Consider the following 27,948-nt stretch of genomic DNA (forward strand, 5'->3'; position numbering starts at 1 on the left):
TTTAGAAAACATCTTTTACTTAAAAACAAGGCCTCACTGGACCTGTGAACATAGTTATACACGTCACACGTGAATACGTCTGACAGTTACAACACACAACACGACTGACATAAAAATGATTGCTGGCCAGTGCTTGGCAATGCTTCACTAGAAATAAATATTACTATTTAAGTCACAAGTACTCACAAAAAGTTTGCTGGGTAGATTGAGGGGGGCTTAAGGCCTCTATGAGGATAAGAAAGCGAGGCCTGAGGAATCATATTCTAGTTTAAGGCAGACCTAGCACACGCCTTGGGCACGCAAGGCTATTTAACACAGCTTTATATACATATAAATACATTCTTTCCTGTGTTGATATCTGAACATCACACAATTTAAAATAAGGAGGCAGACATAGAGATGAAAATTCTATATAAACAGTTAAATCTTAGCTTTAAAATAGAAAACATGACTATGCTTCGTACAGTTTTCTGTATGCAAGTCGCTCTATTTATGGGGCTTGATAGCATTCACATTGTGCAGAGATCTCCTAGGGACTAGCCAGGCGTAAAGAAGAACACCTCTGACATGCCGCTGGGAGACCTGTGAGTGACGTGGTCTCAATAATACATGTTCTTATCCCACCAGCCTGTGGAGGTAGAAAAGGGTAAATCAGAAACAGAGAGCCTGTGGCAGGCAGTGACCAAGCATTACAAATCATGCTCCTGGACAGGGGGCCCATTTCATCGGTCAGCTCCTTGCCTTCAGCTGGTCTGGTTTCCAGCTTGGCAAAATCCAAACTAAAGCCATCTAAACCATTACTCACTTCCAGGGTAGAGCCGGATGAACAATTTTCGCATCTCATCGTACACCCAAATCAAAATGGCATGTGGTACAGCTACAAACCAGTACTGAGCCCTGGAAATAAAAGGAGGAAAGTGGAGGAGGGCGTGGTGGTGCTCGCCTTTAATCCCAGCACTTGGGAGGCAGAGGCAGGTGGTTCGCTGTGAGTTCGAGGCCAGCCTGGTCTACAAAGCTAGTCTAGGACAGCCAAGGCTACACAGAGAAACCTTGTCTCAAAAACAAACAAACAAAAAACCAAAACCAAACTAAAACAAAAACAAACAAACAAACAAACAAAAAAGTGAGCTCTGAATTGTCCAAAGAGATCCTGGTCAGTGGCAGAGGCATGGGCAGGAGCTTTCTCTGTCTATCTAGAAATAGCCAATATACTACACCACTCAACACAGGCCTGCCAAGGTCTTACGGGACTGCTAAAAGCTACATTGGACTCTGAGGACACCTGTTGGATGAGAGTGGTGATGGTCCGGTTAGGCCTGGAAAGTACTTTTCTTCCTTTGGGAAACAGGAAGGTGAAAGGATGGGTTTCCACAGCTTAGGATCCATTTAATCTCTTTGGGGGAGACTGGAGGAAGAGCCCGTGGGAACCCAAGTGTTTATTCAGGTTGTGAGAGCTCAGGCCAGAAGCTGGCTTCTTACTGAGTGCCACCGAAGGCCACCTCACCTGAGCATGGTGAAGCTCAAAGCGTTGACACTCCCGAGACCGTAGGACAGGATCAGCGCGACAATGATCTGTGAGGCGATCCCCACCCAGATGACTTTATTTCTGCAACACACACATACAAGCAGACAGATGCTGAATTGCCACGCGTCTGTGGTCGTGTACACAGCTGACCACGCCACAGGCCAAGTCAACACCTCATCTGTTTCAGGTGTGGGCTGTTAGAGGGTCCTGAGATCATTGTTAGCCCCACACGACAGGCTCACTGACCACCCCGGGGGCAGGCATGGAGGTACCTGAAGAGCCCCTGCTGGAAAATGGAGTTCCTCCGGGTTTTCCTGATGATCAGGTCAGCAATTTGTTGGACCATGATGGCGACAAAGAAAGCCGTGTAGCCTGTCGATTCCAGGTATTTTCTCTGATACCGTGTCTGTCAAGAGGTAGAGACAGATGAGATCACGAGACCCTGGAGGAGGAAAACTGAAATCTGACATTCTTTTCCTATTTCACCCAGATTAGGGGTAGACTATTACCATGCATTCAGAAAGAAATTCTCTTGAAAGAGACACTAAGGAACAGGCACTAACTTAGAAATATTACTCCATTGTGGAAGTTGGGTTGGTTTAAAAGTCCACATCCTTATGGGTGAGATATGTTTCTTGAATGCAGAAGAATGTTGGATCTTGTTTATGCATCAACTCTGATGCCCCACATTTGACCACCTCCCCTGGATGGGGAGGCCTGGTGGTACTCAGAAGAAGGATAGCAGGCTACCAAGAAGAGACTTGATACCCTATGAGCATATACAGGGGGAGGAGGTCCCCCTCAGTCACAGTCATAGGGGAGGGGAGTAGGGGGTGAGTGGGAGGGAGGGAGGAATGGGAGGGTATAGGGATGGGATAACAATTTAGATGTAATATGAATAAATTAATAAAATATATTTTAAAAAACAAATAAAAGTCTACATCAATTGCTGAACTAATGGAAAAAGTGAGTTTGAGAGACGAAGCTGAATCTTCTCAACAGCCATGTTACCTGGGATCTTCCAGACTCAGTAGCTGACAAGCATCCAAGTCTGTCTCCTTGAGATCATTCATGGAAGTAGAGGTTCCGTAAGAGTATAGGTGGACAGGGAGGAGAGAGGAGAGGGACCAGGTGGTGCTGGCCAAAGGACTCTTGACTCACCCATTCCTGCCCATAGCTATCTTCCAAGTCATTTATATCCTCTGTTTCCCACGCTACCCTCAGGTTGATGAGAGAGTTGGGCCAAAAGCCCTGCTGTGCGTAGACGGTGAAATACACGAGGAAACCGCCTAAGGCTTGCATAAGGCCTGAAAGAGTGGAAGATTCAAATGAGAGTGGTATCCTGGGCCCAGAGAGCTGTGCCCAGTTCTTGAACTCTTTGGGGCCAGCCGTCCGTCTACCCTGCCTAGGACTGGAATTGTGGCACCCGTGCCACCGCGGTACCGAGTCAAGGGCGAGGGACTGTGGATTTAACACACACACACACACACACACACACACACACACACACACACACACACACACTAACACAGTAGGTCCTTCATGTTAAGAGAGCAGCAGCAGTGGCGGCGGCGGCGGCGGCGGCGGCGGCGGCGGCAGCAGCAGCAGCAGCAGCAGCTTTTATTCAATGTTCAAAGAGCCTTCTTATAGGCAGCAAAACAGGAATGCCACTCACAGGTGAAATCCCTCAAGAGGTGATTACACACAGGAGGAAAAGTCCCGAGGAGGGGAGGGGTGCGTTCTCAGAGCAGTAAACATGGCTAGCTAACCAACATAAACCAACAGACAGGGAAGCTTCTAGAAACGGGACATGAAACAGCAAGACAGGCAGGCAGCCCAGTCGGGCCTGGTTCCTACATGGAGTGAGTTCTTTGGGAGGGGTCTTGTATAGGGAGGCGTGTAGGGGGGAATGACCAGTACACCCTCCTCATACCAATGTGCAAGTAAGAGTAGACGGCCAGCTCCTTGTTCACCAGTCTGTCTTTCTTCTTGTGGCGAGGTTTCCTGTTCATGATGTCACTTTCAGCTTTCTCATAGGCCAAGGCGATTGAGGGAATCTAGAGAAGGGAAGATGCCATGAAACCGAATCCCGGAAGGCAGAGTGATGGGAAGCAAGGAGGGCCCAGAAGAGGGAATCAGTGGGTGGCAGGGTTGGGGAGCAACGGCTGCATCCAGGGCACGGATAACAAGGTGCATTGTCTATATGAGATTTAAAAGCATCATCTTTTAAAAACCAGTCTGCTTTGGGGCTGAGGGTAATGACTCAGCGGCACCACGGTGCTTACTAGAAGTGCAAACGAGGCCTTGGGTTAAAAAACCAAAAAGTCGATCTGCTTTCTAAAATCTCCAGATGCTGGCAGCTCTCAATAAAGCTCATTATAACCCTTGCATCCGTCGTAAAACACCATCCTTCCCCTTCGGCATACAGATAGACCACAAAGCAATGTGGCAGAACAGTGGTGCTCTCACACAGGTCCTATGCCCTTAAAGGACAGACTCCTATGCCCACATTCAGACTTCCGGAGGAGGTCTGGGCGGGGCTACAGAATTTGCACTTCAAAACTGGTCCACACTCATCATTGCGGGATGAGAGCATGGGGTGGGGGCGGATGTAGGAAGCCTGGAATATTGGGATATGAGTACACTCTACTTAGGAAGGGCATCTCAGATCCCTTCTCAGAGATAAAAATCTTTTATTTTTTTCCTACAAAGCAGGGACCAGACCTAGGTGCTGCACAAAAGTGGGGTGGGAAAGGCCATGGTCAGGGCAGCTTCTGTGCTGTGACTTCAGCTTGCTCTCTGTTGCTTTGTCTCTCCCTGGCCTGGGTAAGTCAGAGCCCTATGGGTGCTTCTGTGGAGCTTTGTTTACATGGACACAGGCTGGGAGACGAGGCGGGGGTGGGGTGGGGTGTCTAGATGGGTGACTGTTGGAAATAACAACAAAACCCTGAAGAAGTCGGGCAAGCACACACAAACTATCCCTCATCGCAAGAGCCAGCCCCAACTGAATAGCAAAAACCGAAGGTGCCATATCATCTGTGTTTAGCGGGGCGGTTCCAGATCATAGTTATCTAACTTAACATGGGCGACTGTGGGGCCATCTTTTTAAGGCACTACCTCTTCCCCAGAGCATGATTGTGTGGTCAATTCTCCAAACAATAGGAGTTGAACAGATGATGATGGCATAGTATTCGAGAGGGCCCAAACTCATGTCTTTAAAAGAAAAAACATTCAGTACTGGAAATCAAGCCCTCTAAGCTATGTCCCCAGCCCTGAGTCTTTTCTTAAAAATCTTATCGTGGTGTGATTTTCACTTCCAAATACTTGGCAGATATCTCTAGACCACTGCTGGGAAGTGTGGTCTATGGACCAGCAGAATAACTGTCACCTGGGAGCTCATTAGGGATGGAGAAATGGCCCCATGGCACAGTATTGACTTGTCCATCCCTGGGGGCTATTATCAGACCTTCCGGTGCCACTTACAATGTCCGTGCCCAGGTCGATGAACAGGATAGTGATGGTGCCAATAGGCAGGGGGATGCCAGCAATGATGTAGATCAAGAAAGGGCAGAGCTCGGTGATGTTCTTCGTCAGGGTGTATGCAATGGTCTTCTTCAGGTTGTCAAAGATCAGGCGACCTAGGGGACGACATGTCTCTTGGATAGGACTTGCTTCTGGTCCCCCCAGGAAACCTGGCTACCAGAAAGACACTCTGAGACCCCACTCACCTTCCTCCACCCCCGTGACTATAGATGCAAAGTTGTCATCTAGCAAGACCATGTCGGCTGCATTTTTGGCAGCGTCAGAGCCGGCTATTCCCATGGCAATGCCGATGTCTGCCTTCTTTAGGGCTGGAGAGTCATTCACTCCGTCGCCTGTCACAGCGACAACTGCATCCTGAGGGGACCCAGGGAGAAAACAGGAATGAGGCAGGTGAAAGGCCACAGGTCCACCAGGAAGCATACCAGTAACCCCTTTTGTCTTGAGGCTGGAGAACTACTAGAGACAAAACACTCTCTTTGGGTGAGTGGGGTGGGTGGGTGAGTTAAAGATGGACAATCTTAGAAGCAAGAAGAAGGAGCGCTGACAGAGACATGTGCAAATGAAGAAATTAAAATTAAAAAAAAAAACACTCTGGTGCGTGTTCCCAAACAAAAGGAGATGTTTGATGGAGTCAGCCTTCCATACTGATGGGTTGTGAACTTACAGATTCAACCGCTCATATAGAAACATTTTGGTGTACATGCACAGATTTTCCTGGCATTGTGCCCCTGCCCCCAAACAGTATGGAATATCAGGTATTTATGCAGTATTGACATTACATTAGGTGTTATGAATAATCTGGAGATGATTTAAAGTCCATGGAATATGAGCACTTTCTATATAAATATTAGTTTTAAAAATGGGAGTTGAGCAGTGGTGGGTTTTTTTGTTTGTTTGTTTTTTACTTGTAAGTGTTCCAGAAACTACTTCCCTGGGGTTACCAAGGGATGACGGTTTCTTATGCCTTGCTTCCTTTGTTATATGTATTTACTTTTAGAAAGCCTGTCTATATCTACACCTTACTACAGTGGTACATGCTTGAATGGCTTCCCCACCACAGCCCATGTTCCTGTGATAAAAATGAAGGAAAACAGAGGACGTGCGGCTGTGGGGTGGTCTCAAAGATGAACTGAGTTTCCACTCCTCCCAACAGCTGCCCCTCACGCCTTCCCCGTCATCTGGGAGCTGCGGCTGTCCTACCTGCCTCTGACAGCCCTCCACAATGATCAGCTTCTGCTGGGGCGAGGTCCTGGCAAATACGATCTCTTGGTAGTTGGTTAAAAGCTCATCCAGTTGTTCTGGGGTCATGTCCTTCAGCTCCATGCCAGTCACCACGGCGGCTTTAGCTTCTCTAGAAGGGTCAGAAGAGACGGGGTGAAGCCAAAAGCCAGATCTTGTGTTGAAACACAGCTCTGGGCATGGTTTCCATGTCAAGACATTAGCAGAGGCGGAAACAGGAAGCCATTTCCTGTTGTCCTGTGACAGTGGGAATAAAATGTCAACTTGCCTTTGTTCCCTCCGGAAATGGGCTAGAAATGGTGCTTCCCGGGGCAATGCTTTACTACACAAGAAAGACTAGAAAATTGGCTGCTTTGGGATGAGTGCCGAGCTCAGAGCTTGCTGAAGTATTCACTAAGCCCTGGGCCTGATCACTAGCACTACAAAACACACACACACACACACACACACACACACACACACACACACACACACACACACACAAACCCTGTTCTTCTGTTCTGTCCCCAGAATCCCGTTATGCCGATACACATAGGTAAGATGCCTTTTTGCTGTTTCACGTTTATAGAGGCCCACTGTGTGCTGTGTGCTGTGTTGGGAGAATGATTTACAGAAGCCGTTGAGCAAAATCACTATCCGCCGCCTGTAAAAGGCTCTAGGGACTTGATTGTGCAGATATAAATGTGCTCCTCCTCTAATGAACTCTTCAGACACTTTCTGCTATCCTGAGCAGATCTCAGAATCCCTGACTTGGTTTGCCAATAGGGCCAAGTGCAGCCTTCAAGGCCCAGCACAGGTTGGGCTGTTGAACCTCCCATCTTCCTGGGTTCTCCCTTCCCACCCCCTGAACTCCTTGGTTCTGAGATGCTAGTGCTCCTACTCCCCTGAGGTCTATACACGTTTCCTTTGCCAGGACTGGGCCTTTGTCACTTCAGCTTCCCTTGGCTGATACTTCATATTTTAGCCTTCTCTAAACTAAATGCTGCAGGCACAAAACCGTGCATGCCTCATTCTTTATGTGTTGCAAGTCTTTTTCCACATTTGTTTTTACTGTTAATACCAAATACTGGAATTATAGCAGTTAGTTCTAGGTCTTTCTAATTGCTAGTATAAACTCTCAAGGTAACCACACCCATGAGTCTATAGGCAACAGAAATTGGACTCAACATTAAAGGACAAGACGTTAAAAGAGGATGTGGGGTGGATCTGGGAGGAGTTGGGGGAGGAGGAGGGAGCAAATATGCTCTAAACACATTGTATGCATATATAAACTTTCAAATAATTAATAAAAATGTATTTTTAAAAAGTATATTAAGGCAAGGTAAGAAGGAAAACACATTCCTTTCCTTCTCATAGCTGCCTGATTATATGGTTATATAAGAGGCTATGGAGCCAGAGCTGAGCAAGTAGATAAATAAAAATATTGGCACAAAGTATGCACTTGTGTTGGGGATGTGGTGTGGCCTTGTGGTAGAGCACAAGCCTAGGTTTCACAAAGTAAACAATCAAACAAAGAGAATAAATAAACACTCCATTTCACTCCTGGTCAGTGTGGTGGCGACTGGCATGAAAACATGCCCGTCCTGTCAGTGACCATTCTAAACAAACAGACAAGTCCCAGCCCTGCTTTTGCAGAGGGCTGTTCATATATACAAAGGAGTGATGACAAGTCTTGGTTTGGGCTAACTGTCGCTGTGCCCAGAGGCTCTCACTGCTGTAGTCTACCTGGTAATTACTAATTCCCTGGCAGCTGTGTGTTCCGAACAGGCCTAATTGCTTGGGTAATTTAGGTCATTGTTCTTTTTTTTTTTTCTCCCTGATGCATGAAAGGAGATCCCACTGGTGACACTCTACTCAACACACCGTTCTGGAGTCTTAGATTCATTATGTCATTCAAAGCCCAAGCAGCTCCTTCCCTGTGCGTCTCTTCATTAAATATATTTTTCTCATCTCCTTGGCTAGATGGCAAGTTCCCCACTGGTAGGGACAGGGTCTGCTCCAGTGTCTGGCATAAAGCCCGGCATGTAGCTTGAAGGAGACAAGAATTGATAGATCAAACGAATAAACGAATGATAGGTGGATGGATGGAAGACAGACATGATTCAAAGAATAGAGCTTCCATTCTGCCTGCTAAGTAGAAAAGGAGAGTATGTTTGCGTGGCTCCACATTATGACGTTAACTGAATATGCAAATGAATGCCCACGATGCTCGCTTACTGTCAGCGGGTGGTATGCTTGACAGCAGAAGGATTCTCAACGTCCTTAACTGTACAACCAGGTCAATAGCAAGCAATTGCATCTACTCTTCAATTTTATCTTTCTAAGCCAGGTGCGAGGCTTCCATCTCTTCTGTCCTGGGCTGCTGCCCAATATTTTCAATCAACGGTGCAGGACCCAGAAGATCATCTTGCCTTCTGATGTTACCTTAATTTCTCTGAACACACTCTTGGATGTTCTCCCAACAGCGCAATCATGTTTCATATAGCGAATACCCTATCGTTAATCTACATCCAACTTTTCTTCAATGAATTCTGAAGTACCAGACAATGGTATCAATGCAGTGCTTGGCATGTACCAGATATTTAATAATTGTTTTCGGGGAGTGAATGAATATAAATTATAAATCAAGCCAACATAGCTCTCCTTCGGGAGCGTGTTGGCCCAAAGGGTAATTTTTGGTCACTAACAAAGCTCTTTAGAGTCAACAGGGCCCAGCGGGTAAGAACCTGGCCTTCTGCTCCATTGTCTTTGTGGTTACCTTTTGTTGACTTGCTCCACGGCAATCTTGCGGCGTTTTGCGATGTCTTCCACTGTTTCATTGTTGGCTGATATGATTCCTACACTCTTGGCAATAGCTTTGGCTGTGATAGGGTGATCGCCCGTGACCATAATAACCTAGAACACAGAGAGCAGGGACTTGTGGGTAATGAGGAGCTTTGCTGGCTAAGTAGGGGTTATGTTCTGGGTCAATATTTACTAAAATACTGCCTGCTCTCAAAGGGCCTAGAGAGTGCTGTGGCTTTGCTCATGGGCAATTCTGGATCTCAGACACCACTGTTTCTGAAGGATGCCCTGGTCCTGTCTAGACCACCTTTTCACCCAGGCTTCTTACATATCCCCCCCCCCCCGTGACACTAGAGGAAGCCTTTCCCTTTGTTATCGTTACCTATTGGTGTCTCCTAGAGACAATATTATGTAGCTTTAACAGTTGGAATGCTAACAAAGCAGTGAAATTTGTATTTGACTTCCAAATCCCGAACACAAATGGATTATGGAAAATAAAGTACTAAAACCTTTTATTATCTATCATAGTATAAGGCAATGGTTCTCAACCCTTTGTGGGGGTCACATATCAGATATCTTGCATATTGGATATCTAAAATGCATAACAGTAGCAAAATTACAGTTATAAAGTAGCAATAAAATAATTTTTGGTTGGGGTCATAATTACAGTTATGAAGTGGCAATGCCATATTTTTTTTTTTTTTGGTTGGGGAACAGCATCAAAGGGTCAAAGCATTAGGAAGGTTGAGAATCACTTCTCTAGGGCACTATAATGTGTAATTCATGGCACCAGCAAGTTTTTCTCACTGTAGCTACTGCTGGTTCATCCTACGCACATCGTTGTCTTGCTTTTTGAGGGCAGCTGCTGAGTCCTCAGCAGAGTGAAGGAAGGCCTAAAGCAAGAATTATGATGCTCCTTGAAGAGACCTGGAGACTGACAATCTGCCATGCTGGTTGTCCTTAGAAAGGGACACGACACACAGGGCAGAAAGCAACACTCACCTTGATCCCTGCACTCCGACATTTGGTGACTGCGTCTGGCACCGTAGACCGAGGGGGATCGATCATGGACAGAAGGCCCACAAAGCAGAGGTTGGAAGTGGGGAAGTTTATGGTGTCCACGTCAAATGGGTAGCCTTGGGGGAACTCCTCTGCTGGCAAGTAGAGGTGACAGAAACCTGGGAGAGGAAAGCACGTCGGGGTTAGTGAATCCAGGATGAAGGGTGACAGCAGGCAAAGAGTTGGGAGATCGTGGTGCGGCTTGGTGGTGGAGGATATGCTTAGCACGCAGGAGGGACTAGGTCTGACCCCAGAGCAGGAAGGAGATGGCATAATGGTACACGCTCTGTCCTTTACTAGTTTACCAATACGTAGCATGTACTACGGTGGTTTAATCCCTTCTTAGTGCATGTTTCTAGAGAAAGACACACTTGGCCCAAATCCATCTGAAAGCAATGTCCTGTGTGCTTGTCACGTTCTCTGCTATGCTCCATATGCGACAGCTAACATAACTAGGTGAGACGCGCTTCACTTCTGAAGATGGCTCTGGTGAGTAGCGGGGCTGACATGGTACAGACTGTAGCACAGGGCTGCACTTCAGCCACGGGGAGAGGCAGAACAGACAGCCTAGATGTTTTCCATGGAAGAAGGAATGGATCGAGGAGACCATTGCATGCACATGTTGCTGCGTAAGTTGGGGAAAAGAACTCTTAGGTGTCTGGGGAGTGGTAGAAAACTCAGTCTGAATCAAGCTGTCCAGGAGAGAGGGCAGCAGCAAGCCAGGTAGAACTGTACTCTTCTCTGGGCTACCGGCCTCTGGGCTTGAGGTCAAGGCATTCCTGGGTCTGGTAGATCTTTCAGATCACGGGACTTCTATCAGCTTTTACATCAAATAGTCTTTAGCACGGCTCACTGCTTCCCACATTTCAGTGAGCGGGCCAAGGGGTTAAACAGGAGGTTCCTAGAATGACTCTCGTTGGATAAGGGCCAGTCTTTGTGGAAAAGATTGCTTGGTGCTATGGGTTCTGTAAGGCGTGTTTAAATGAGATTAGCATCTCATTTGTGCGTTTAATCTGCCATACAAACTCAGCCATCCTGTGGAAACACACATTCCACAGATTCCCAGTCCAGTGGTAAGTAAGCACTTCTGTGGTGCTTAATGGTTAGCCACGGGCTGTGAATTCATTGCTCTGTAGCTCTGACTAGGTGCCATTCAATCAACCCGTGCTTCTGGCAGCAGAGCACACTGCCCCATCACACCCCTTCAGAGATGGACTTTCTCAAGATCCTTCCGCCTCAAAATGAAAGCAGCCGCCTCTTAATGAGACCGGTGTCTCTCCTCTCATTGCCTGCAGCAAGGATGGCCCTCGACAAACCCAACTCTGACCAGGTGACCAACTCACCCTGTGGTGAAGCTTTCGGTACTCTCCCCAAACGTAAGGCAAAATACCAATGTCTCGGCACACATTTGAGGACTGTACATCATAGCCTCAGTCATCTCTTTGGCCCTGTTTCCTGTACCCACTCCATTTCATCCATCCTTCAACACTGCACGGGCCACGTGCTCTACCATATGCATACATCTCATCCCTTTTTTCCTCCTCTTAGCCTTTGCAATCCTCTTGTGTGCATACTTTCCCTTCCCTCCATTTAAATCTGCAACTCAAGAACCAGTTTAAAGTCTGAGTCCTTCTATAAAGTCTCTGAATATGTCTGGAGCCAATCCCCTTGTCCTCAGTGTAATCATACAGCAGTCTCGCACATGTTTCTCCCTCCACACCCCCCTCCAGTGCTGGGGATCGAACCCAGGACCTCACTCATGTTAGGCAAATTCTCCATCAGTGAACTACACTCCAGCCCCTCACACTCTTCTTTATACAATCCATGTGATGCCATGGCCGCTCTGCTGGCTATGGGGACTTCTTTCATGACTCTCAGGAGATTTTCTACTATACTTACCCAACACCCGCTCGCCCAGGCCTCCCAGCTCCATGTAGGCCGTGTGGAAGGCATCAGCAGAGCTCTTGTCCAGTGGCTGCTCCTGGCCATTGATCATGATGGTGCTGCACTTCTCTAAGATCCTCTCGGGGGCCCCCTTCATCACCATGAGGTAGCGTTTGTCGTTAGGGTCCTCTGTCTCGTGTATGGAGACCTGGGAGGGCATGGATTGGGCACGTTAGCGCTGGCATCTTTAGAGTGGTTCTTCCAATTAGCAACAGGACAGGCAGGAGGAGTTTTTGTTTTTGTTTTTGTTTTCCTTTCCATTTGCCCTCAGAGATTAAAAGAGGGGGAAGAATCAGGGCACCCCCAAACATGGCCTACCCTTTGTCATTTGTAACCCATTAAAAAATCTAGATTTGGGTGACCCTGAGGGGCATGCTGGGCTGGAACCCACACTAGGTGCAGCTTGTATTTCAAACAGACACCTGCTCTTTGAGGGCCTTGGAGGAGGCCAGGTGTATAAACTTTGGACAATGGTGCTGTGAGAGTGGGAACTGGAAAACTCCTTGTCTCATTTCTCCCTCCCCTTAGTGAGCAAGTATATGTGCGTATGTATGTATGTATGTATGTATGTATGTATGTATGTATGTATATACGTATGTATGTGTCTGAGTGCACAGGTGTGTGCAGGTGCATGTACCTGTGCGTGTATGAGGTTCACAAGCATATACACATGCCAGCTGGCATGAGTTGGTGTGTGTGTGTGTGTGTGTGTGTGTGTGTGTGTGTGTGTGTGTGTGTATGTGTGTGTGTGTGTGTATGTGTAGGGCATGCCTGTGTGTGTGCTGACATGAATTTGTGTGTGTGTGTGTGTGTGTGTGTGTGTGTGTGTGTGTGTGTGCATGTAGGGCATGCCTGTGTGTGTGCTGACATGAATTTGTGTGTGTGTGTGTGTGTGTGTGTGCATGTAGGGCATGCCTGTGTGTGTGCTGACATGAATGTGTGTGTGTGTGTGTGTGTGTGTGTGTGTGTGTGTGTGTGTGTGTGTGTGTAGAGGCTAGAAGACAAATAGGTGTTGTTCCTTGGGTGCCGTCCACTTTGTTGAGGGTCTCTCATTGGCTTGGAGTTCACCCATTGGCTAGGCTGGTTGGCCAGTAAATTCCAGAGATGTGTCTGTTCCTGCCTCTTAAAACCAGTTTTCCACATGGGCCCCGTAGATCAAACTTCAGTCCTTGCATTTGCCAGGCAAGCATTTTGCTGACTGAAACATCTCCCCAGCCTTGAGCAGCCATTTGCAGATGCTGAGCTGCCAAGGCCAGCAGGAGTTCCTGTTCCTCTCTGTCTCAGGATGGGTCTAGTTTTACTATCTGCTCACATAGGAAAATCGTGGAAATGTGAAGGAGGAGGAGGAGGAAGAGGAGGAGGAGGAGGGGGAGGAACTATTACAAGCAGCCTTTTAGGAGGCCAGTGATGCATCAGTGTTCACAAGTTTAACACAAATATTGTTGGTCCAGCAACTCTACTTCTAGAGTTATCTTATTAAAATAATTATCCTAATGAAATTATACATATTGTCATATATAATAATTAAATGGCTAAATCTGCACATTATGCAGGACACACACACACACACACACACACACACACACACACACACACACACACACCTATCTCAGAACACAAAATAATTCAGAGACACTTGGTACTTAAAAAAAAATAGTGCTGGGAATTTGACCCAAGCCTTTGTAAATGCAAAGCAAGCAAGCACTCTACCACTGAATCAGATGCTCCAGGCCAAGGAGCTTTGGAAATCTTTTTGGGGAAAATAAAATATAAAAATAATAAAAAGGAAATAGATTTGTCAGTTTCTTTCTTTCTTTTCTTTTCTTTTTTTTTTTCAAGACAGGGTTTCCCTGTGTAGCCTTGACTGTCCTGGACTCACTTTGTAGACCAGGCTGGCCTTGAACTCAGAGTGATCCGCCTGCCTCTGCCTCCCGAGTGCTAGGATTAAAGGCGTGCACCACCACTGCCCGGCCTCTTTCTTTTCTTTCTTTCTTTCTTTCTTTCTTTCTTTCTTTCTTTCTTTCTTTCTTTTAACCAAGAAAAGACATAAAGCCAACAAATTAACCAACCCAAACTCAACCCAACCCAAAGAGGCCCCTGTGTTGATTACTATTATCACCTTCATTTTCTGAATGACAGGGTGGTGCTCAGTGGAAGAGCTTGCCTAACACATGTGGTTCAATCCCCAGCACCACAAAGAAAAAGCTCTAGAGTCAGATGTGGTGCCACATGTCATGTTCACACACTGATAAAATCACCTAGCCTGACTACACTTTATTATTATTCAAAGCCCAAGTCACACCCATTACCCTCGGCTGGGCATTCTGTAGGAAAATACCACCTGTAGTAGGACACTGGGCAGGCAACTTGTTGGTTCCAAATTGAAGAGGATGGACATGATTGGCTACTGGCCATTGTTTAGTGATCCGAAGCAACTGCACAGTGATGACCACGCTCTTCCTGAGCAGTGGGTAGAAAGGAGGACCCCACCAATGGCGTGTGGAATGGAAATAAAACATAATTTGCCTGGTCCTCAGAAGGGCTTGTCTCCTTCAAGGGTTGTCTCAGGCAAGCTTTCTTCCTGCAGCCTGCATGGCATTTCTGCACCTGTGAGGTAGACTATATAGACTCTAGCGACTGTCAAAACTGCTTGGTGCCACTTACATACTGTGAGGCTGTGCTCACAACACAACATACACACAACACAACACATCTAGTGGTTTTGTTCCTACTCTGTGCACTTGGATTCACTGGTCCTACCTCATAGCTCTATTGTAAGGATTAAGTGGGATAAAGTAGGTAAAGTGCCTGGTTTATATAGTTGGTTCTCATCTCCTTAGGAGATTGCCTCCAGGACCCAGCAATGTCATAATCTAAGATGCTACGTATAGCCGTTATGCTACAGGACATAGTATTTACACAGGACCTAGGCACATTTCCCATAACCCTTAAATAACCTCTAGATGACTTACACTACCTAACACTATGTCAGTGCTATGTAAACAGAGAGTGTTTCAGGTCTGTCTGTCTGTGAGACACATGTAGGACACATGAAGGACACATGCAGGACACATGGACTCTTCTTAGGAACAGCAGATCCTAAGAAGCTCTTTGTTTGTCTTTGTTTACCCTGCTTTAGGGATGGCAAAGTTGGCTTTGAATAATAGTAATGATAATAATAATAATAATAATGAAGAAGAAAAAGAAGAAGAGGAAGAAGAGGAGGAGGAAGAAGAAGGAGGAGGAGGAGGAGAAGAAAAAGAAGAAAAAGAAGAAGAAGAGGAGGAAGAAGAAGAAGAGGAAGAAGAAGAGGAAGAAGAAGAGGAAGAGGAAGAGGTAGAAGACGACGATGACTGGCAAAGCTGATCTGGTCTGACCAATGCACAAGTCCACATCTCCCACCCCTCCAAGGTCATTTGAAGCCAGGCATGGTCTGGAACATGGATCAATGAATGGATGAGTACAGTAGAGTGTTGTGACAAACAAAGATGGCCAGTTGTGAGGGAAAACTCACCTGAAATTTGTTGGTGGAATTAAAAGGAATTTCAGCAACTTTGTGGTTTCTTTTTCTAATTTCCATCACATCACCCAAAATAACCTCTGAGAATTTTAGAAGAGCAGTTTCTGAGGCATCTCCGACCACAATTCTCTGGGAATCAAGACATAAATGTTTACAACTCATCATCTACTTCTTTTATTATTGTTGTTGTTATTATTATTATTATATATTAATTTATTCATATTACATCTCAATAGTTATCCCATCCCTTGTATCCTCCCATTCCTCCCTCCCTCCCGCTTTCCCCTTACTTCCCTCCCCTATGACCGTGACTGAGGGGGACCTCCTCCTCCTTTATATGCTCATAGAGTATAAAGTCTCTTCTTGGTAGCCTGCTATCCTTCCTCTGAGTGCCACAGAGCCTCCCCACCAAGCGGACGTGGTCAATATGGGGCACCAGAGTTCATGTGAAAGTCAGTCCCTTCTCTTCACTCATCTGTGAAGAATGTCCTGTCCATTGGCTAGATCTGGATAGGGGTTCGATATTTACTGCACGTATTGTCCTTGGTTGGTGCCATAGTTTGAGCAGAACCCCTGGGCCCATATCTGCCCATCATAATGTTCTTTTGTGACTGTTTTCAATGACCCAGCTTGCCTTAGCACCGCAACCAACATATAGTCAACTAAGCTTCTAATCTAGTTGAAGAGGAAAGGTCATTAGGTGAGTGAGGCAGGACTATGGCAAGAACACAAACCAATGGTGCCACCTACAGGAAGTTTAAGCAAGTGAGAGCTCTGTTGTGGAATGGGTCTAAATGAGACAGACCATCAGAAAAAAAAAACCTTCTAGACCGCAGGCTGCCAGGAGTGGACAGAAAGGTGCGTGTGGTAAGAAGGTTCCTGAAGAGAAATCTGTGGTCAAGAGTCGTGTAGCAGAAAACAGGGACTCACAGACAAAATCTGAGCAAAGTCTGGTGAAGGTAAAAATCAATCAGTATTTAAGGGAAATCAGTGGCAAATGATGAAGATGGAGGGGAGGGATAAAGAGCAGGGAGGACTCAGTGAGAGGTGGTTCTGCAATTCAGATGCAAGGGACTGGCGATAACAGAAGGGTCCTGTGTGTGTGTGTTTCAGACCAACAATGGGAGGACTCGGTGGCTTGCTAGATAGAAGAAAATCAAAGATAACTTCTAAAACCCTTGGCCCAAAGACAAGCAGAGTGACTGACAATATCAGTGGAACCGTTTTGACAACCTGTTGACTGGAAGCTAGGTTGGGCACAGAAATCCCAAGGGGACACAATCAGCTTGGGGGGCGGGCCAGAGAGAAGAGTGCAAGGGAGAGAGCAAGGAAGGGAAGGAGGGAGGGAGGGAGGGAGGGAGGGAGGGAGGGGGAGGGAGAGGGAGAGCACACACGCACAGGAAGGTAGAGGATGTGTTTTCTGTTCACTGTTCCAGGACCACTTGACATTCCATGTTCTAGTCAAGAGGAGAATCTGCCATGAAAGATCAAACCCTTATTTTCCATCCAATTGCACGTTATGCTTCAGAAAATAGCATTTATGTATCAAGAAGCTCAGATCATGTCCACCTAGGTTCCAGAATTTAGGAAAGCAAACTCAAGGGACATTTGCTTCTGGGAACGAGGCGGAATTTGTATTTCTGCCGAGCATCCTTTCTTGGATTCATCAGTGACGGATGGCGGGAAGACGCCCTTCTGCTCATCTCAGGAGTCAGATGGGCTCTTATCAGAGCAAACTTTACACCGTTGGAGAGACCAAATCAAGCACACAGGTAGAACACACAGAGTGACCTCATGCTGCCTGTGACATAAGACCGCGAGTGGCTGTAGCTTTACCTTCATGATGGGGACGTTCTCCTGGCCAGGTCTGAACTCTGCTCGGTTACACAGTGTTATTATCTTGGACAAAGCAGCCCAGGTTCCAGAGCTTTGGTCAAAGCCTTGTTCTGGACACAGAGAAAGGACAGTTGTTAGTGTGGGTGACAGGCCTGCCAGGCTGAGTCACGCCGTTCCCATGTGACCAGAGAGCCAGAAGAATTCAGACAGATGCTTTGCTTGGCTCGTGCCTTTGGGCCAGACTGCTCCACAGAACTCACTTGTCTGGTTTTCACTTGTATCAGCCACAGAGATCTGGTTGTCAAACCACAGATGAGCCACGGTCATCCTGTTCTGGGTCAGGGTCCCCGTCTTGTCTGAACAGATGATGGAGGTGGAGCCGAGGGTCTCCACGGCTTCCAGGTTCTTCACCAGGCAGTTCTTCTTAGCCATCCGCTTTGCTGTTAGCGACAGGGTGACCTAGCAAGATGGGGGAAGGATGCTCTGGGGACTATCGTTTTGAACTCTGTTTACCTGGGACTAACTTTTAGGAGAGAACTAGGACACTGTTAGGCCAGAGGTGGTATTACAACTACAAGTCTGGATTATCGAATTGAAAGCCACCCATAAGCCCTACTAACCACAATCTTTAAAAAGTGCCCCATATTTGACCACGCCCCCTGGATGGGGAGGCCTGGTGGCACTCAGAGGAAGGATAGCAGGCTACCAAGGAGAGACTTGATACCCTATGAGCATATACAGGGGGAGGAGGTTCCCCTCAGTCATAGCCATAGGGGACGGGAGTAAGGGGGGAAATGGGAGGGAGAGAGGAATGGGAGGATACAAAGGGTGGGAGAACAATTTAGATGTAATATGAATAAATTAATAAAATATATTTTTAAAAAAGATTAAATATAGAACACTTTTCCTATCTGTATATTCTTTGAAAAAGTGCTCTTGGAAGTCGACAGGCAGCAACGACAGGCCATGTGACTGTGGCTGACATTCATGCTATTCAGAGAGAGATCAGTGAGCTGGGCTGTGGTAAATTGCTTGCCACAACAAAACACCAGGGAGTGAGATCTGGAACTCAAAACATTCTTCTCTTGTCTGCCTAGACAGCACGCGGCCGCTGCTCATGTGGTTAAACAGCTAGCAGACAAACCGTCCTCCCTACCTCGTGGGCCTCCACAGCAGGCTGGGGAGGAGGGAGCTTTTGTCTAAGGACTGCATTAGACGGGCCTGGGTGAAAGGAGATGGGAGAGCCAGGGCTAAGTCTTAGGTTGGCCAAGGAAAGGGTTGAACTCCTTATAAAAAGAAGCTGTGGGGAAAGGGGATTTTAGAAAAGAAATCAGGGGAATACATTGCTCCCAGAAATTCAATGAATGGAGGTTTAAACGTTTGTCTTCTCTGGATAGTAATGGACGGAGGAGGGTGTATGTGTGTGTGTGTGTGTGTGTGTGTGTGTGTGTGTGTGTGTATGTGTGTGAGAAATAGCCTATGTGAATTAAAGCGGATCTCCTGAAAATATAACGTTTAAAGGACAATGCATCCAGATGTTAGAAACATCACAATTCTCTTTGCCAACCGCTCTACGGAACAGTCTACTCAGAATGTCTCATGGTGGCCTCTGTAGGACAAGGTGTGTTGCTCTTCAGATATGGGAGAAGCTGGGGCTCGACAGCCACAGTGGTAGGGGCCAGAAGTGTGGGGCCGCAGGCTCCCTAACAGCATAAACTCACAGTGACAGTGGCCAGGAGGCCCTCAGGCACGTTGGCCACAATGATGCTAATGAGGAAGATGATGGCGTCGAGGACGTAATACTTCATGCACACGGCGATGATGAAGAAAATGACGCCAATGGAGATAGCCACTCCTGCCACGATGTGGACAAAGTGCTCAATCTCAATGGCGATGGGTGTCTTCTCACTTCCAACCCCGGAAGCCAAGGAGGCTATGCGACCAATGATGGTGCGGTCACCCGTGTTGATGACAATGCCAGTTGCCGTACCTACAAGAGAGGGAGACATTTTACTCCAGGAGTTCTGCTCATAGCCGTCTCTGGTGGCACAGCCATCTTTGGTGGCACAGCCATCTCTGGTGGCACAGCCGTCTTTGGTGGCACAGCCATCTCTGGTGGCACAGCCATCTCTGGTGGCCTGCACGGTCAGCCAAGCCAGCACGCGGCAACACAAAAGCTAGCATTAGTTCTCTGAGTCCTTGAAATTCTTCATATTTTTTTCTTTCTTTTCTGGAAAAAGCTTTACAGCAAGGGGCTGGAGAGATGAACACCAAGAGGGAGAGTTAATGCAGGCGAGGCCTGCACCCCTGAGGTCCGCTGGCCTTACCTTCCAGGCATGTTGTGGAATAGAAGCCTATGTTCTTAGTTTCCAAGGGGTTTTCATGAGTAAATTCAGTTGACCGAGCCTGGGGCTCAGATTCCCCAGTGAGAGAGGAGTTATCCACCTGAAAGAAAATTCAAAAGTAATTCTAAATCAGCTACAAAAGTAATCCCTACTTTTTCTTCAAAATAGGGAGAGCGTGCCTGCTACCTCCTGGCGGTCTCCTGGGGAAGGCGCTCCTTGATACTCACTTTGCACCCTTGGGAGGCCACCAGTCTGATGTCTGCAGGGATCTGGTCCCCTCCTTTAATCTCCACAATGTCCCCCACCACCAGCTGCTCTGCTGGGATGATCTTCTTTTCTGAATCTCGGATGACAAGAGCTTGCTGCAGAAGGAAGCCATGACAGACACCTCAGCCTTTGGGCAGCATGGTGACCTTCCCCCCTGCCTGCACCTGTGAAACCCTGGAGTCGGAAGTCGGGGAGCACAGGCCCACAGATGCCAGAGTGCTGAGGGCGGAACTGAAGACTGCTACACATGGGGTGTCAGAGCCCTGAGAACTAATGTTTCTTGAGGCCTGTTCTTGGATGAAGGGGGGTGATGAAGGTGAGGTCCCCACCCCACCCCCAGTGGGCAGGCAGGTGAGAACCAGCCAAAGAGCTAGACTTCTGATGAGATGGGGGGGACTTTACTGAAGGGATGCCCTGCTTCTTTCTTGGAGCTACAGGAGGCATCTCTTATACCTAGTATCTTCCCTGCTAGCTGCTAGTCCTTTCACCCAGGGCTAGAGAGGTCTCCTAGCTATAGACACAAGGATTTCTGAGGGAGAAAAAATGGGAAATTGATCCCCATAGGAACATTTAGAGCAACAAACTCTGTAAGCAAAAAACCAGTCACAAGTAGAGTAGATTGTATGGATCTCCTTGACTGCCTGTGAGGAGGAATGTTCTAGAACCATTTGAGTGTTTGTCCAAAAGGGTTCAGAACATGCTGCTCAATGACTAGAGGTCTGTCCTGCTTTTCCCTTGACTCAGCATTCCCCTGATCTCCTTCATCCCTGTGACCACTTCAACTTTGTGAGGAACTAGGATTCAGAGACATGAAGTAACTTGACCAAGATGTCGCAGGCAGCAAGGAGTCGGGCCACAGCTACCTCCTTACCCAGGAAGAGACCAGAGTTGGGTGTCTCCTACTTACCTGGGGGATCATCTTACTAAAGCTGGCCATAATGTTGGTGCTTTTGGCTTCTTGGTAATAAGCAAAAATCCCCGTTAAGACAACAACCAGGACAAGTATGGCACCCAAGTAGACCTGGGTGGGGAGGAGGGGAAGCAGTCAAAGAAACAGAAATGGGGTGACGATCTCTAATCCAACCACCCCAAATCTGAAACAGTCTAGTCTAACTGCCGATGTGATACCAAAGTGGAAAATTCCCAACCTGGTCTCATGTTACATATACAGAGAGGCTAAAAGCATTGCCAAGAATTAACTTCCAGCTGTGAAGATGAAATATATATGAAGGAAACAAATGTTGTGCTCATGTTAAGAGCTCTTGTTATATATATATTATATATATATACATATACACACACACATATATATACACACACACATATATATACACACACACACATATATATACATACATACACACACACACATTCAACTCTCCCCTCCCTGCACCCCAAAATCAGAAATCTAGGACATTTCTTGTGGCTCATATTCCTTGATAATCAATCACTATCTGCTCCTGTGCCAGCCTGGGGACCAGGGATATGTCTCCCATGATGTGCCTATCTGGTACTTAACATCAATGACCTCATAAAGCACCCAGGTTTTGGCAGCTGGTTTCTTTCTCTTAGTACAGTATCAGCCAGCTCAAGTCTATGGGCTTGGCACTGGGTTGTGAGCAAGTACAGCTGCCCTCCATGGGAAAAGGAGAGAGTAGACATGAGGAAAGAAAGAACATTCCATGGTAATTTTTTCCCCTCATTACAGACTAAGTGTTCTGTCTGTATTCTTAAATTCACGCTTATATGGTCATAAAAAGAAATACCACTTGTTTCACAGCTGGGAGAGTGAGTGCCTGATTTCCCCATATTCATCACTGCCTGGTGGATGGTAGAGTCCTGGCTTTGGCTTAGCACTGTGCCCGCTGACGGCCTCACTCAATGTCTGCTTCTCCCTGTAACCGAACGAAACCCACAGTGACAGCTACTTACACTGTCTAGGGACGCGGTGTTGCTGACATACTGGATCACATATGCGATCCAGCACAAGATGGCGCCTATCCACAGGAGGATGGAGAAGCCCCCCACCATCTGCTTGAGGAACTTGATGATCTCTGGAGTTTGCTTGGGAGGAGTGAGGGCATTGGGCCCATCCTGAGCCAGGAGCTCCGTAGCTCTGATACTGGAGAGACCCTGAAAAAGCCAAGAAATGCACATACACACAACGGTGACTCTTCATGATTCTGCAGGTGGTGCTAGGCGTTCACACTGGCCAAGAAGGCCCCAGAAAAAGTGAGCGATGCCTCGTCCTCCCAACTCCCACTTTTTTTCCTTGTACAAAGAATACTTTTGTTTTTATAGACGAGGTACCATGCGATAGTCAATATGCACATTAGATATAAATTATCTAGAGATGATGGTAAGTGTGTGGGAGGTTGCACTGGTTCCATGCAACTAATTGTGCCATTGTAGAAGGGACTTCGGTGTTTGTGGAAAGAAATAATTCAAAAATGAAACTCACCACTGTCCCCGCTGTAGCCTCACCTTCTCACTTCCACCCACCCATCACCTGACCTCCTCCTCTTGCCTCTAACAGGGCAAACAAAATTGGAGGTTAAGTCAAATCTCCTTGCACCAAGTATTAGTGTCAATTTTTTATCTCTTTTTAAAATCTGTCCCTTCCACCTCTCTTTCTTTTCATCTTCTTGGCCTAACCTGATTTGGGCCTTCACTTTAATCCTGTCTTATTTTACAGGCTTCTAACACTCTCTCTCTCTCTCTCTCTCTCTCTCTCTCTCTCTCTCTCTCTCTCTCTCTCTCTCTCGTTCCAGACCTGATTTTCTTTTTTTGGTCAGATTAGTTTTATCTAGAAGCTGTGCCTGTATATACAATTAATGTAGCTCCTCCCCATCAGCTCCACATGGAAGAGTATGATGATGTCACTCAGGACTTTCCCTAGGTACCTCGATACCTCACTCTTCCCTTGGCCTTTTCCACGCACAAGTCACGCTGGAAAGCCCAGGTTGCTCTCCAAACCCACCTTACCCTTCCTGACCCTTTGGGTATTCCTTCAGACTTATATCCAAGTCATCATTCTGAGCCCCATTCAGACACTGTAGCCTGTTCTGGTCCCTCTGCTCAGAAATTACCCGTCTCTCCTTGTATAGATTCAAATGCTCATTGTCATTGTCACCCTGGTTGTAAAAAGGGAGTGCTAAGCTTCCTTGCACAGTCTGCTGCCTTAATGGCAGGATTACCTGCTCCTGCTTTTCTCTCACTGCCAATCCAGTGCGGCAAACCACATAGTAAGTCTGTCTTCTCTCTCTGTCTCTCTCTCTCTGTCTGTCTCTGTCTCTGTCTCTGTCTCTGTCTGTCTCTCTGTCTCTCTGTCTCTCTCTCTCTCTCATTTGAACAAATGAATATGCATTTTCTGTCAAGAGGTTTAAACTTGGGCTAGAGAGATAGTTCAGCCAATAAGAGCGCTTGTTGCTCTTCCAGAGGAGTGAGGCTTGGCTCTTAGCACCCACATGGCAGTGCACAACCATCTATAACAGTTCCATGGCGGTCTGATGCCCTCTTCTGGCCTCTGTAGGTACTGCATGCATGTATACACACACAGCCATATACATATACATAAAAAAAAAAAACCAAGCAAACAAATGCTTTTAAAAACAAGGCTCAAACTTTTGAAATGGAACTTGGATTTGAATTCACAGAAGGAAGCAATACATGTGTAGTGGATTTGTAAAAGCTTGAGAGCACACCAGGGTGCTCTGATACCTTGGGCTCTGAGGTAGAGACTCCAGGACCTTATTTTCTAACAGTGGCCTCCCCAGCAGCCAATAAAAAGAGCCCATGCACCATTTTCCTTCACAAAACATCTTCTGGCCATGACCTTCAGGAAGGCCTATATCATTCGGGGATCACAGCTCCCTTGCTATCTACGCCTGGGAATCTAGCTCAGTAGAAAACCCTGGCTGAGGCCTTGGGTCAGGCATGCCATACAGAACACTAATAGTTTCACAGGTGTGGCCCTAAGTCACCCACAGGCTGAACACACCAGCAGCCCTCTTTGTACAGTCCAGACCTTCAGTGCCCTGATGGCTCACCTGGATGATGTTTGTGCCGTATTTCTGTTCCAATTCTGTATTGCTGAGCCTGTGGTCATCCTGGAATTCACAAAAGGAAAGGGAGTAAATGACATCATCCCCAAAGACTCCAACCCACTATGAGAGCTGCAAGTAGCACTGAGGATAGAGGGAGCCAGGAAGGTTGATGGGGAGGAGAGAAGGCTGCACAGTGAGTAAAGGTGCTGATGCAGGAGAGCCTTGTCTTGACTCTCCGCCTGCCCTGTGAGTACATACTGCACTTGCCATTGACATCAGGCACTGCCCTTGGTTTTTATGAGCAATACACTGCTTATTTGCCTCAACCTGCTCTCAGGCTCATGCGAGCCTTGGCATCCTCCTCTTGTAGCTACAAGCTACTTGGGTACTTCCTTCAGACCTGGATGCTGAAGTTGGCTGGAGGTGATGTGGGAAGAGCACAGGGAGGAGGGGAGAGGCAGAGCGAGGGTGTGGTTGTGGGTGCTCTGTCTGTAGCCCAGGCTTAGCCTTCAGAACCATTAGTTCCAAGGCTGTAATTTGCCATAGAGATCAAGATACAAAGGCATTCAAGCTCCATGTTGCAAACTGCGGGGCTCTTGTGAGAGGCTTGAGAAAGTGGAGGGAGGGCAGGAACGAAGCAGGAAAACGGGCTCATGTAGGAATGGCGTTTTATACAGTATTCAAACTCAGGACTTTTGGGAGGCCCACACAAGAGTATCAAAGTGCAAGGCTAGCTGGACCACATATCAAGTACCAGGCCAATATGAACTTCATAGCAAGACCTTGCATCCAAAGATAATATCGATCAGTAGATATAGATACAATTTAAGAATTAGCAAGCTTCTGAGAGAACAGGTGTATATTCAAGTGGCAATCTCAAGGGAAAACAGGTGTGTCTTCGATCTTAAACACCAGAGACTTACAGGACACAACCACTCATTTTCTGTATTACCTATTACTACTTTTTGCTCTGACCTACCTCGGTCAACCCACAACCTTAACAGATAGGCATTACTTCCCCCCTCTTTAATCAGGTCTCAGAATGCAGCCCAGTCTGGCTTTGAACTCACGATCACTCCCACCTTAAGCCTTCTAAGTGCTGGGGTTAAAGATGCATGAAAAGAGGAAAATGAGTGTCAGTCACGTTGAGATTTAAACTTAGGTCAGTTCAACTTCTGAGCTGTGTCCTCAAACGTCTATCAGGGTGCAGGGACACAACAGCCCAACAGTGTGCTCGCTGTTAGATGTTGAACAAGCTCTTCAGGGATGTTAAAGAGCTCTGATTTGTAGTATTTGCTGGTTCCCGTAGGCTCTCCCCGTGCCAAGTTCCTGAGTAGCGAACAATTGGCAAGCCAGCCTGAGTGAGCTGAATGCATCGGTGCTGAAGTAGCCCAGCCAAGCACAGGCCTTTGAGGTTTGCCAACGGACTACGGGGATGACCCAGAACAATCTCAAGCTCCCTTTGGCCTTCCTGAAAGGTCATCATACATTTCACATCCAGGGCAGCTTTTAATGAGCAGCTTTAATAACCCAGCGTTCTTCCTTCATAGTAATCATATTGCACTTTTTTTTTTTTAAAAATAAAGAAACTTACTTATAAAACACAGCTCCTTTCCCCCATCACAGACCTTGCAAACTAATTCCCATGTTACATAGAGAAATCTGGGGGAGGGGGTGGGGGCGGGGGACAGGAAGGTGAGTTTTTTATAGAGCTAGCTTGATTGTGCCCAGTTACAGCTCAGTCCTGGAGCAGGACTTAGATGGAGCCAGTGATTGTGGAATCCAGGCCCAGCATTTCTACCCCTGGAGCTGTTTTTCCAGGAACACATAAAACCTCACCAGGCCTGTGGCTTTGCCTTTCCCTCCTTGGAGGCTGTAGCTCACACACTTTTTCTTGCTAGCGGAAGACAGACACATAGTTGCTTATATCTCACCGAAGAGGTTCAAAATGGGGGGGGGGGGAGGCTCTGCCTCTGGGGCTTACAATTAAACCTCCCCTGTCTCAGCTGGGACTGCCTCCAACCAGAACACAGGAATCTGGCAGCAAGGATAGAAGGGTGATCACCAGAGGACTCGGGAAGATAGGACGCAACAAGGAAAGATATTATCACACTCTTAACAACAAACAAACAGTCTGGAGTCCCTCCAGGGTATTCCAAACCACGGAGACCCCCCCCCTTTTTTTTTCCTTTACCAGAGGGAGGCTATAGGGACAAGTTCTTAGGGGAGGGGGCACCAGACTGACCAGATCAAGTTCTTTCTTAAGCTCTTCTTTCTCATGATTTTTATTGGGTTCTGAGTCTCTGCTCTTCGTTCCCTTCAACTTTTTGTTATCTTCCTGGTCTGTCGGCTTGACATCTTTAGTTCCGTTGAGCTCCACAGAATAAATTTCTGTTTTCTGGAAGAGAAGCAGAGGTACAATATTAGCTCCAGGTAAGTTTTCTAGAGGAGGTGCCTCGTTTCGCCCAGAGGGTGGGGAGATGCCTAGAGGAAGAAGAGTGCTGGTCACCCCCACCTAGAGAGGAAGTGGGGCACCCGAAGTGCGAAGTCTCCCTCCTTCCCTTGCAAAAATATATCCCGTCTTCTCTGTGGAGACACGAGGCTCTGCTGGCACAGCCTTGGCAGCATTTTTTTTTCAGGGACCCCCCCCTCCCCTCTTCTCTGAAGTGGGGCAGGTGGAAAAATTAACCAGTTTCCCCAGCGCCTTGGTCCATGGGTCACACCATCTGTGTCACCTTCCCCCCCTCCCCCCCCCCCCCCCCCGTAGAGAGGCGGTGAAGTTTCAAATAGGCTCACGGCAACCCTGAGTTTTCAGACCACCTTGCCTCCAACAGAAGCGTTGCGTCATCTCCAAACAGGAGCTTGCAGAACAGGTGCTATGCCGCTGGCTTGGCAACCTTGGGGACCCTTCCTACACATCTATACTGTCTTCTATACACTGTCTGCCCTAATTACCATATATATTCTTGGTGGCTGGAAGTGAGTTTAGTGCTAAGATCTCCCACCCCTTATTGTCCCAAGACCAAGCATTTCTTCTTCTTTTTCCACCTCTTCCTGATGGTCTCCTAAGGTCCCCAAATAGACGAGGAGGCTGCACGTACCCGGCGCATGCTGTGGCTGGTGGTCCAACCCGTTGGCAAACGGATGTAAGGACACGGGATGCTGGCGCGCTGAGATTAAGACGCGTGTAGCCTTAGTGGAGTGCGGGGCAGTGGTGCGCAGGGACAAGTCCGGTCTTTCGGTGGCGGCGGCCGCGGTGGTGTGCAGGTCCGGGTTCCTGAGCGTTGACCGCGACGATGCTGGCGTTGCAGACAAGGCGCAGATCCCGACCCTGCAAGCACCTCCGCGGCCTATCCCTAGCCGCTGTCCGAGAGAGGCGGCGCGCGCCTTAAATGCCGTGCGCTCCGCCCACATACCTAGGGGCGAACGCAGGACTGGGGACGCCCCTGGGGTAGGAAACCAGAGGGAGCTCAAACTTGGGTGAGGGTAGGATTGGTAACCAGAGGTTGGAGGATCTAAGGTGGGGACCCTTCTTGATATGTGGCTAGGGTAAGCGGGGTCTCCCTTTGGGCGACCCGACGACGCTAAGCTTGTGGCGCAAGAGCAGTGGCACGCGCCAGGTGCGTGCAGCCCCCGTGCAAGCACCAGGAGTTCCTTCCTGTCTGTCAGTCTGAGCCCCCCCGGCTCCAGCAAGCCTGGAGCGCATCCACGCCCTGTGGAACTTTTATTAAAATCCACACCCACTTTCTTTTTAAAATGCAGTTTCCTTACCAATAAAGGAATTTATAAAAAAAAAATGTGTGAACCGGGTCAGGGTAGGGGTGGAGGGAGTTGCAGTGT

The 27,948-nt window shown here is 47.5% G+C and overlaps 1 protein-coding gene across 1 annotated transcript; it reads right to left on the bottom strand.

Moving 5' to 3' along the window:
• ATP12A (ATPase H+/K+ transporting non-gastric alpha2 subunit) lies at positions 1-27,462 on the bottom strand. The gene is made up of 23 exons (XM_084767247.1): positions 27,210-27,462; positions 26,354-26,506; positions 24,112-24,171; positions 21,995-22,195; positions 20,970-21,083; positions 20,023-20,157; positions 19,778-19,895; positions 19,172-19,440; positions 17,711-17,909; positions 17,451-17,560; positions 15,609-15,743; positions 12,050-12,242; positions 10,094-10,269; positions 9,066-9,202; positions 6,269-6,419; positions 5,254-5,422; positions 5,009-5,163; positions 3,459-3,582; positions 2,687-2,832; positions 1,798-1,931; positions 1,505-1,606; positions 806-897; positions 1-628 (listed from the first exon to the last, which is right to left on the bottom strand). Exons 1-23 carry the CDS (start codon positions 27,216-27,218, stop codon positions 600-602), a joined length of 3,111 nt encoding a protein of 1,036 aa, XP_084623373.1. The 5' UTR covers positions 27,219-27,462; the 3' UTR covers positions 1-599.
• Between the last annotated feature and the right edge of the window lie 486 nt (positions 27,463-27,948).

The sequence above is a fragment of the Acomys minous genome (genome assembly GCF_964271855.1).
Source record: "Acomys minous genome assembly, chromosome: 18".
NCBI classification, from domain to species: domain Eukaryota; kingdom Metazoa; phylum Chordata; class Mammalia; order Rodentia; family Muridae; genus Acomys; species Acomys minous.

Excerpts from the sequence above, each read along its gene's own strand:
- ATP12A (XM_084767247.1), bottom strand. Across the intron at positions 10,270-12,049 it reads CCTGGGCGAGCGGGTGTTGG|GTTTCTGTCACCTCTACTTG; the intron begins GTAAGTATAGTA and ends TTCCTCTCCCAG. Across the intron at positions 9,203-10,093 it reads GTCGGAGTGCAGGGATCAAG|GTTATTATGGTCACGGGCGA; the intron begins GTGAGTGTTGCT and ends TCTGTGTTCTAG.